Source organism: Carassius gibelio, chromosome B6 (genome assembly GCF_023724105.1).
Source record: "Carassius gibelio isolate Cgi1373 ecotype wild population from Czech Republic chromosome B6, carGib1.2-hapl.c, whole genome shotgun sequence".
Classification (NCBI taxonomy): Eukaryota; Metazoa; Chordata; class Actinopteri; order Cypriniformes; family Cyprinidae; genus Carassius; species Carassius gibelio.
In genome coordinates, this window is record NC_068401.1 from 1,287,581 (window position 1) to 1,299,652 (window position 12,072).

The 12,072-nt window shown below is 36.1% G+C and overlaps 1 protein-coding gene across 2 annotated transcripts in view; it reads right to left on the reverse strand.

Annotated features, from left to right (window-relative positions):
• Positions 1–28: 28 nt before the first annotated feature.
• Positions 29–12,072, reverse strand: part of LOC127960158 (dynactin subunit 2) — a 15,436-nt gene continuing 3,392 nt past the window's right edge. Inside the window, exons 3-14 of one of the 2 annotated variants that reach the window (XM_052559745.1) lie at positions 9,032–9,128; positions 7,814–7,875; positions 7,637–7,735; positions 6,624–6,784; positions 3,296–3,446; positions 3,150–3,215; positions 2,393–2,431; positions 2,097–2,174; positions 1,286–1,357; positions 1,110–1,212; positions 934–1,025; positions 29–500 (exon numbers count right to left, since the gene is read on the reverse strand). In XM_052559745.1, the coding sequence (XP_052415705.1) occupies positions 414–500; positions 934–1,025; positions 1,110–1,212; positions 1,286–1,357; positions 2,097–2,174; positions 2,393–2,431; positions 3,150–3,215; positions 3,296–3,446; positions 6,624–6,784; positions 7,637–7,735; positions 7,814–7,875; positions 9,032–9,128 (1,107 nt within the window). In that variant the 3' untranslated portion in view covers positions 29–413. Of the gene's footprint in view, positions 501–933; positions 1,026–1,109; positions 1,213–1,285; positions 1,358–1,448; positions 2,047–2,076; positions 2,175–2,392; positions 2,432–3,149; positions 3,216–3,295; positions 3,447–6,623; positions 6,785–7,636; positions 7,736–7,813; positions 7,876–9,031; positions 9,129–12,072 lie in introns of those variants that run through there. The other variant, XM_052559746.1, reaches the window with a different exon arrangement.

Below are 12,072 nucleotides of genomic sequence, written 5' to 3' on the forward strand. Positions count from 1 at the left end.
AACAACAAAAAACAACAACAACACGAAACAGATTTCTGGAAGCATTTTATTATCCAGAGCGGCTTTTGAAATTCTATATTGGAAAATGATCATAATTGGTGGACTCACACTAGTAATATAATAACAGTTAGAAGCAATCGCTCGTAAGAATGAGATAAAGTACAGATAAGCCTTTATTTACACACACAGCGCCTCCTCTCCTTCAAAACAAAGTCCGTGTGGATCACGATGGAAAGTGCTTAGAATCAGAACCGTTTCAGACCGGGTTTGAAGGAGAGCATCTGAACGCTGAAGCTTTAGGAGCGAACGAGTGTGTGAACGTTTGCTCTCGACACGCAGCAGAAAAACTAAAGGGTGGCATGAGAACTAACACACTCCTTCCTTCACTCTCTCCTCTCGCAGACCGATGGTTTTTATTTGGAGAGTTTCTTCATCCTCTGGTCCAGCGCGGAGAAGTTCTCCTCCACAGACAGCAGGTTCTCCTTCATGGTTTGCTGGACCTGCGAGCAAAGAACAGAACGTTTAAATCTTTCCCCGCCAGTGTTTTCGTTGATTTCCACTAAAATATAACGTCCCCCAGAAAATATCGTAACATGCAATACGTCGAATTAAACAGGAAGAGGAAAATAAATACTTAACAGTCTATTTTTATTATGTGCATTCATTGTTTGAATTTCAAGAAAAATTTCACAAATGCATAACGAACCAAAAGACACATACTGAAAAGTTTCAGTATGAACACCGTTAGCAGTTAGCATTGATTGCGTTATTTTTCTTATGAGATCGCTTTTTGCTGCGTCTTCCTGGTCTGTGTTTTTGATCAGCACTATTCAGGAGATGCGTAACAGTGCCCCCTAGAGTATAACAGCGGAAACACTGAAAACCTGCGTTTGGCGGGGAAAGAGTTAACGCGAGGAGTGTTTGAGGAGAGACCTGCGTGAGCAGAGTGCTGTTGTCCTTCAGAGAGTTGTTGATCATCTGCTGTGTCGTGTCCAGATGGGTCAGCAGCTGCCCAAACTGCATCGCTGCTCCACAAAACAAGACCACAGGTCAATTAAACAAGTGTTTAACCCTAAAGTGACCGTGTGAGTGGAGTGTATTGAGGATACCCTGCTCGTGCAGCTCTCTGACGGCCAGCAGTCTCTGCACCAGCTGCGGGAGAGACGTGGCCATCGCATCCCACTTCTGCACCACGTCGTACAGCTGAGACACCTGCACACAGAGAGCAGACTCGTCAGTCAGCTCGTTAACTCACCACCGTCTCTGTGAGGACTGCGGCACGCACCTTGTTCTGGGTCTCAGCGTCCTCGATGGACGCCTTGTGCTTGGCGATTTCATTCATCTTCCCCAGAACGCTCTGAAGAAGAAATGAGAACAAGCTCTCAACGGCTCCGTTTAAACATGTCATGCAAAAAAATATTATCAAATATAATATTAGATGTGTTGCATTATAACATTTCTGCCACTAGATGCTGCGCTGCTGTGTAATTAATTACAAATATTGCGTGGAAACAGAACATCAATGCTGAAAACTGAAACCAAGGTCATGTTATCTTATGCTTTGAATAAATGTGCATTATTCATATTTTGCTGGATGCGCCCTCTTGTGGCCTCAACAGAGAAGCCAAAAGCTTAACTGAAATGATGCCTTTTAAATTAGAATATGATTCAAATTTGAATAATAATACTAAAATATATTAATCCAGTTTTTTTGCCATTTTGACAGCCCTAGTTGGTGCTCTAGGGTGACGCGGAGGAGACGAATTGCTGAATAATGCCGTTATTTTTTGCTTTCTTTGCACACAAAAAGTATTCTCATAGTTTTGTAAAATCACGGTTGAACCCCTGATGTCACATGGAATATTTTAACGATGTCCTTGCTATGTTTCTGAGCCTTGATCGTTTTAGGATCTTTGCTGTCTATGGAGGGTCAGAGAGCACTCGGAGTTCATTTTAATCTTAATTTGTGTTCTGAAGATGAACGAAGAAGGTATTACAGGTTTGGAACGACATGAGGGTGAGAAAATTAAAGACAGAATTCTCATTCTTGGGTGAAGTAACCCTTTAACGCCCGACACTGAAGGTTCTGGCTTCACCTGTAGTCTGGCTTCCACTTGGTCCAGTGTGGCAGCGTCCAGCGCACCGACCCGCGCCTGCAACAGCTCTATAGTGTCCTGCAGACAGCAACAGACCTGATCACATGACCACAGCCAGCAGTGCAGCACTTCATGTGGTACAGAATGATTTTTGTCACATCTGATCTGCTGTGGTTGTATTTTTGGTGACTGCATGTTGCATGACTCCTTTTAATTTCATCAGTGCACCTCTCGGTGTGTAAAGACACTGAATGTTAACACTGATGCTGCTGTTATAGTGACGAGTGTGTGTTTACCATCAGACTGGATCCTTGAACCCCGGCGCTGAGCGGACCCTACGACACACACAGAGACACACACACACACACACACACACACACACAGAGAGAGAGAGAGAGAGAGATCAGTGAATTTTTTTTTATGCAACAGTTTATGATTTTTTTTTTTTTTTATCGTTGCTTGTGTAGTCGGAAACAGTGAAAAAAAGAGCAGAAAAAACTGCTCAAATCTATACAGATATATGAATTTGGTGCAGATGCTGATATTTATATGAAGTAATCTTAATCAATGAGATCTTTATAAGCACAGAGCATAAACTATATAGTGACATGAAATGATCTAAATATCATTCATCGCTCTACTGTATATCCCCAAATATAAAAGCCTCTAAAACTAGCTTGCTCTAATATTTTCCTATTCCATCTTTTTATTTATTATACAATTAAAAAAAACCTTGCTACTTGTTATAGTTCTTGCATATCATTGCTCTTTTATTGACTTTGATTGCTTCCATTGCCTTCATTTGTAAGTCGCTTTGAATAAAAGCATCTGCTAAATGACTAAATGTAAATAATGTGTCTCAGTGAGTTGAGATGTGAATGATCCGCACATATAACACAGTGATTGAGAGCTGAAGAAATCAAGACTCCTCAGAAGATGTGAGATGTTCTGGAGGCTTGTGAAGATCATTCCTCCGCTGAGGAACAGTGAACGTAAAGCTTCTGGAAACAAACGCTCCTCAAAAGATCCTGCTAGTAAACATGTCTCACGCACCTGTTTCTCTGAGCCGGATCCCAGCGCTGTCTCCAGTTCGGCCAGCCGTCTCTCCAGCTCTGCAACCTGCGGTCACACAAAGAACGTCTGCGTCAGACACAGCCACAGGAAGTGACATCACACTGGGTGTTTCATAAAGACCGTACTTTAGCAGACTCTGTGAACTTTTCTTGTTCCGGTCGGCTGTGGAGCTCATAGAGAATCACTCCGTCTGGTCCTTTGGGTGCCGCGGTCTTGCTTTCTGCCCCCGCTGTGCTCCTCACGCCCCGGGCCACCTCCAGCTGAGTCAACAACCGCCTGCGACACACAGAACACTCCGCTTCGTCAGAGAGATTTAGGGTTTACTCTTTACCATGACTGTTTTTTAGCTCCTTTTTGCTATTTAGTTTTTTCTTATGCTATTTAAAAAAGAAGAAAAAAAACAACTCCTCCAGCACACTTCTTTATAAGGCTGGGCAACATCTGCAAAATTGTATCTCTCAATGTAAGCATGTAGGCATATGTTCAAAAAAAGGGTTAAAATCACATTACATTGTAACATTGTAATCTAAAAATGAAGAAATTATTTAAATGCAAAATAAAACTTCTGATTGGTTGAACTCTTCATCATTTCAATACTTGTTTTGAATACTGCGTGTGGACAGAGGCATCACTAGATTTTTGCGTAGTTTAAAGTGACTAATCATACCAGCGTACTTCGAAGTCAAAATGCGTAGCCGCTATGCAAAATATCAGGTATATCATGCAATTCTGACTTTATAACAAGCAACTGCGAGTTTACATCACGCAATTCTGACTTTATAACTGCAAGTTTATATCACGCAATTCTGACTTTATAACTGCAAGTCTATATCACGCATTTCTGACTTTTTATAATTGCAAGTTTATATAACGCAATTCTGACTTTATAACTGCAAGTTTATATCACGCAATTCTGACTTTTTATAACTGCAAGTTTACATAACGCAATTCTGACTTTATAACTGCAAGTTTATATCACGCAATTCTGACTTTATAACTAAGTTTATATCACGCAATTCTGACTTTATAACTAAGTTTATATCACGCAATTCTGACTTTATAACTGTAAGTTTATATCACGCAATTCTGACTTTATAACTGCAAGTTTATATCACGCAATTCTGACTTTTTATAACTGTAAGTTTATATAACGCAATTCTGACTTTATAACTGCGAGTTTACATCACGCAATTCTGACTTTATAACTGCAAGTCTATATCACGCAATTCTGACTTTTTATAACTGCAAGTTTATATAACGCAATTCTGACTTTATAACTGCAAGTTTATATCACGCAATTCTGACTTTATAACTAAGTTTATATCACGCAATTCTGACTTTATAACTAAGTTTATATCACGCAATTCTGACTTTATAACTGTAAGTTTATATCACGCAATTCTGACTTTATAACTGCAAGTTTATATCACGCAATTCTGACTTTTTATAACTGTAAGTTTACATCACGCTATTCTGACTTTATAACACGCAACTGCAAGTTTATATAACGCAATTCTGACTTTATAACTGTAAGTTTATATCACGCAATTCTGACTTTATAACTGTAAGTTTATATCACGCAATTCTGACTTTATAACTGTAAGTTTATATCACGCAATTCTGACTTTATAACGCGCAACTGCAAGTTTATATAACGCAATTCTGACTTTATATCTGCGAGTTTATATCACGCAATTCTGACTTTATAACTGCAAGTATATATCACGCAATTTTGACTTTATAACTGCAAGTTTATATCACGCAATTCAGATTTTATAACTGCAAGTTTATATCATGCAATTCTGACTTCATAACATGCAACTCCGAGTTTATATCACGCAATTCTGACTTTATAACTGCGAGTTTATATCACGCAATTCTGACTTAATAACTGCGAGTTTATATCACGTAATTCTGATTTTATAACACGCAACTGCAAGTTTATATAACGCAATTCTGACTATGAAACGCAACTGCGAGTTAATATCACGCAATTCTGACTTTGACACGCAACTGCAAGTTTGTATCACGCAATTCTGACTTTATAACATGCAACTGCGAGTTTATATCACGCAATTCCGACTTTCTAAAACGCAACTGCGAGTTTATATCACGCAATTCTGACTTTATGACACGCAACTGCAAGTTTGTATCACGCAATTCTGACTTTATAACTGCGAGTTTATATCACGCAATTCTGACTTTATAACTGCGAGTTTATATCACGCAATTCTGACTTTATAACTGCGAGTTTATATCATGCAATTCTGACTTTGACATGCAACTGTGAGTTTATATAACGCAATTCTGACTTTATAACTGCGAGTTTATATCACGCAATTCTGACTTTATAACTGCGAGTTTATATCACGCAATTCTGACTTTATAACTGCGAATTTATATCATGCAATTCTGACTTTTTGACATGCAACTGTGAGTTTATATAACGCAATTCTGACTTTATAACATGCAACTGCGAGTTTATATAACGCAATTCTGACTTTATAACATGCAACTGCCAGTGTATATCACTCAATTCTGACTTTATAACATGCAACTGCAAGTTTTTATCACGCAATTCTGACTTTATAACATGCAACTGCGAGTTTATATCACGCAATTCCGACTATGACATGCAACTGCGAGTTTATATAACGCAATTCTGACTTAATAACATGCAACTTCCAGTTTATATCACTAAATTCTGACTTTATAACATGCAACTGCGAGTTTTTATCACGCAATTCTGACTTTATAAAACGCAACTGCGAGTTTATATCACGCAAATCTGACTTTATGACACGCAACTGCAAGTTTATATCACGCAATTCTGACTTTATGAAACGCAACTGCGAGTTTATATCACGCAATTATGACTTTATAAAACGCAACTGCGAGTTTATATCAAGCAATTCTGACTTTATAAAATGCAACTGCAAGTTTATATCACGCAATTCTGACTTTATGAAACGCAACTGCGAGTTTATATCACGCAATTATGACTTTATAAAACGCAACTGCGAGTTTATATCACGCAATTCTGACTTTATAAAATGCAACTGCAAGTTTATATCACGCAATTCTGACTTTATGAAACGCAACTGCGAGTTTATATCACGCAATTATGACTTTATAAAACGCAACTGCGAGTTTATATCACGCAATTCTGACTTTATAAAATGCAACTGCAAGTTCATATCACGCAATTCTGACTTTATGACACGCAGCTGCAAGTTTATATAACGCAATTCTGACTTTATAACAATTTAGTTTGTAGTAATTGTAATTTTAGTAATAAACAAAAACTAAAAAGCACAGGACTAAGAATGAATTCAACACAACTGACTCTACTTCACACTCATCTGAGAGCAGATGCATCATGTTCTGTGTTGTATTTGTAGCTCAGGAAGTCTAAATGCATCTCCGACCATCTGAAGCAGAAGTCTGACTCACTTGGCGAGCGCTCCGTCGGGGTCGGTGAGGTTGATGTGAGCGTTGGGTCCGAGCACAGAGTCCAGATGAGCTGAAACCAGCTGCTGTTTGAGCTGCGCCGCCTGCTGAGCCAAAGCCACCGGAGTCAAACGCTCCTCCGAGCTGCTCTCTTTAGTCGTGACCTGCAAGAAAACATACAGTTAAACCAAAATGTGTTCAGACAAATCCAAAATACACTACAAATTGTTAAATATTATTTTTTTAAAAAGTGTTTTTTGTGAATATATATTTTAAAATATAATTTATTCCAGTGATTCAAAGCTGAAATTTCAGCAGACATTTTTCCCACAAAATCCTTTTTATAAAATGTATTTAAATGTATATATATTTTTTGTAATTAATGATAAAAGTTTGATATATTCAGACAATATTCACCATTTGAATGACTTAAAACTGTACATATTGATCTGAATGACTTAAAAAGGTGCTTTTCTTCATTTAGAAGAACCACAATAGAAAACTAGCTTTGCACAATTTTTCACTAAATGAAAAACAGATATAATGTTAAGTTTAATAATTTCCGTTCCTATGCACCAACATAATGCATAGCAATAAAAATTAGTTTTTGACAAAAAAATGTATTTTAATCTCATGAAGACTGCATTTATTTGATCAATAACAAAAAAAATATGAAATATGATTACCTTTTTGTTAAATGTGTGTTTGTCACAAATGTTTGTTTGTTACACATGTTAAAATACAGTGTTCTCCACTAATATTTGCAACCTTGGTAAATATGGCTGTTCTAACCTATCATGAACTAGAGAAAGCGCTTATTTCACAATAATATTACGTTTGCAACATTACAAAAGTCTTAATTGTCACTTTTGACCAATTTAATGAATCCTTGCTGAGAAAAAAAAAATCTTTACAAAAAAAAAAGAAGAAAATATGACTTATCACGCAGATGGTGAGAGTACATGAGTTCACGACTAACTGAAAGAGAAGCAGATGCTTCACTGTTTAGTTCTGACCTGAATCTGTTCCACATCCTGGCAGAGCTCGTGAATCTCATTAACCAGTCGCTGATATTTCTGCTGAGGAGTTTCCTTCACGCCACAACCCTCAGCTAACTGCAGGACCAGAGGAAATAAATCAGGACAAATGCTGAGAGACTTCATAAAACTAAACTGAACGAGCCAATCACTCACAAGCTCAAACTCTCCAGACTCGTAGCCCACCCTGCGACTCTTACTGATGCGGTCCGAGAAATCTGTGCACGCACGCACGCACACACACACACACACACACACACACACACACACACACACACACACACACACACACACACACACACGCACACACACACGCACACACACGCACACACACGCACACGCACGCACACACACGCACACACACGCACACACACACACACACACACACGCACGCACAGAGAGAGAGAGAGAGAGAGAGTTAGACAAGCAAAACCAGACCCAACTTCACAGGAAGGTTATTACTGCTAACCAAAACTAAAACCATGAAGACACTTTTATTACTTGAATCAAAATACATTTTCATTAAAACAGCTAGTTCTATTTCTTTATTTCAATTTTTAAGTACTAAAAAAAACTTTAAATAATAAAAATACAATTTAAAAATAAATAAAAAAATACAAATTAATTAAAAAATTATATATAAAAGCATCTTAATGATACTAAAGCAACACTGTGAGATAGATCTGTAAACTTAAAATTATTAACGTCAAGACAAATTATAAACTAATAATTTATTTAAAGAGTGTGTAAATGACATTAAAGAATCATTAAGGTTTTTTTTCAGTTTGTATAAATTATAACAGCTGACATGCATTCGGCATTAACCAACAGCATTCATAACAATGTATACAAAAATAAAATAAAAATACATTAGTGAGTAAAACTAAAACCATTAAAAAAATAAGAAAAATAAACATTTTTGTTGCTTGAAAAAAAAAAAAAAATCTGGAAATTAAACTTATTTTATTTCAGACAGTAGCCAAAACAACCATTTTAATTTATTTCAAATAAATAACTATAACTGAAATAACTAAAATACAACTAATACAATCTATATATAAATATTTGTAAAAAATTACAAATGTAACAAAATTACTAAAACTTTAAAAGTAGTGCTGTCAAACGATTAATCGCATATTAATTAAAAGTTTTGTTTACATAATATATTTGTGTGTGTGTTCCGTGTATGTTTATTATGTATATATGAACACTTGCATGTGTATTTATATATGCATAATAAATATACCCAGCACACAAACATCTATTACATAAACAAAAACTTGAAAAACAATTAATCATTTGACAGCACTAATTGAGAAAATACATGAAAGTCTTTATTCAAATTTGAATAAAATCTAAAACGCCTCTCCTCACCCAAACCCTTGGCGCTGACGTGTTTGTCTTTGAACTTGTCGTAAGCAGCGTTGGGATTAACGACGATCCGCTCCACGCTGTCACTACACAACTCCTCCTGCGAGACGAGACGGAAACCAATCATGAGAAGAAACACACACACACACACACACGATGCACATGCAGCGATGAAACCAGCAGATCTGGACGCCTCACTGATTATAAAGGAGGCACTTCCAGAAGCTCTGATTGGCTGAATCTTTGAGGCAGTTAGGCCCCTCCCACAGAAGGCCACACCCACCCAACGCTCTCCATTGACTTTGCTGCAATAACCATCTTCAAGAATCAGCTAAAAACACATCTTTATCTTTTAAATCCGTTTTTTGGTGGCCAAAAGTTTATAAAAACCTAGTTCTGGGTTTTGTATCTTGTTTGCTGTACACCTCGTCACACAGCAGCGTTTACACATTGTTTTGGTTTGAGTTACAAGCCAGAAATGACGAGGCGGCAGCTTCCTGCAATACAAAGTCAATGGAGAGGGTTGGATTCGTGGCTTTCTGATTATGACACGTGTCGCTTGGTACTGATTTAAGCTTGACGTGTGTGAGAACGTCAGTCCAGCTGAGGTTTGCACAGAACTGATGCAATCCCTCAGACATAAACAGTTTTCACAGACCACCATGCATTTACTCTGTCAAACACACACATCGAGGGGAAAATAAATGATAGGATAGTGTTTAACAAGCTCAAGTCATCTAAAATACAGCCTCAAACTCATAACATATATGCTAGACTCTGCAAAGCTCAATATTAGTGTGCTGTGAATGTTATGAATTAGTTTCTTACTGGACCGTGTGTCTCTATTCCCTTCTTTAGTGTAAATGTGATTCAGCAAACACCACTGAAGCTTTGTTATGAGGGGAAACTGTACACTATGAATCTGTGTGTCTACTGTAGCCACACACACACACACACACTAACGGATGAACACAAGCGTACAGTGAACTCACACAACATTTGGACACTTGTCTGCTTTAATTGGCCAGGACTGTCAGTGTTCATAGCACTTACAGGACAGTAAATGTTCAGACTTTTTCATTTCGGAGCATCGAGACTGAGTTGAGATGACATGACAGCACACTAGAGATGATGCTGAAGCATTACAAAACAAACACTAGTAGATCTACACTTTAAAGGCTATATAAATCTTTTAATAATAGAACAACTTGTTATATACATAATACTAGTAATATAAATGCAAATAAATTGCTGGCCCATAACTGTGCATATGCACTGTGCAATAATATAAACAATATTAATTATTTTAGAGTATAAGTATCTTTTAATATAAAAGTCTTACTCTTAATAAAGTAGCATAAATATATTAAGCATAATTGAAGTATTAGTATCATATAAATATTAGCAAAAAATTTAATAAACAATAATAATATATTAAATAAATAAAAATTATATAAAAATATATAAAATATTATTATATGATATATTATGTATAAAAATGTTTTATTATATTTTAATATAATATCATCTTGTATATTATGTAGTCTAATGAAAATATTTTTGTGCAACAATTAACATTTACACAGCATTTTACCAATGGACAGTATTTCTGCAAGCACTCAGTTTTTTTGTTTGGTTTTATTTTTTCAAACTGAAGGAAAGTTGAAATCATTTTCTGTGATAATAACTGAGATCAATGTGCCAGACGTGTGTGAGTTCACAGACTCTGATTGGTTTAGAGGAATCACTGGGTGTTAAAGGGGAATCAGAAACTCTTACCAGCTCCTTTGGTTCCCAAACACAGTTAGAGCAGAAGAGAAAGAGAAAAACAGAAGATAGTGAGGAAGAGAAAGAGCGAGAGAGATATTAATGTAGTTATCATATGACATGCACAACAGGAGCTGGAGGGAGAGGAGAACAGAGCGCAGTGTTGTGAGATTGCTTGTTTATTTCATCAGAGTCTGTTAATTAGAGCCGCAGGCCTGTGTTTCTACAGCTGATCCTGAATAACTACATCTGATCGTGTTATTAATGTGAAACCGCTCTCAGCTCGGAGCTAATGTGATCTCCAGCTACATGAAAGATTATCCAGAGCTTCACACAAAATAATGCTGTTCTGCGGCGAGAGCAGATGTTAGTCTGCAGCGTGTGACACAGACTTCATCACTTCAGCAATAAGAAGGAAAAGAGGATTGATGGAGCATCCAGATCAGAGCAGAGAAACAGCTGGAGGAACACACATACAGACACTGAAGGAAACTCAACCAGAACCGTCATGTGCACAAATTCTGCATTTTAATTAAAAATAAATATTTATGCACAAAAAATATGTTGAGTTGTGGGTCACTTGGGATTCGGAAGCAAACTTGTGTTGAAGCGCACTCATAAAACCAGCTGTTCTTGAAAGATAAGCACCTTACAGTACAAACAAAATAAATAAATTGCATTTGAAAACAAAAAACTTTGAGAACGATAGATTTTTTTTAACATTTTCTCCTCTGATTTAAAACCTTTTTAAGACTCACAGAAAAAATGTGTGTGTATATATGTGTGTGAGTGTGCGCTAGGGTGTGTGTGTGTGTGTGTGTGTGTATTTCTGTATATAGATATTTGTGTATGTATTTATTTATTTATATATTTATATATATTAACATTTAAAAGTTATATTATTACAAATAAAAAATTATATTACATTAAATAAAAATAAATGAAGGTAACCACCAATATTCATATTGTTTAACAGCTGCGGAGTTAAAAAATATATTTATAATTATATAATATTAATATTTTTTAATTATTTTAGGTTAATAATCACCTGTGTTATTTAGTGTAACAATTTTTTTTTATGTATTAATTTTTTGTATTTTACATTTTCATCTTTTTTTAAAGATTTAGATTTTTTGTTTATTATTGTTTTTATAGTTATTGTTTTTTTTTCAATATGTCTATACAGTTCTTTTTTATTTCAGTTTGTTATTTTGGCACATCAAATTAAACTGAATGAGGGGAAATGTTGGTGAAATATAATATATATATATTTATTT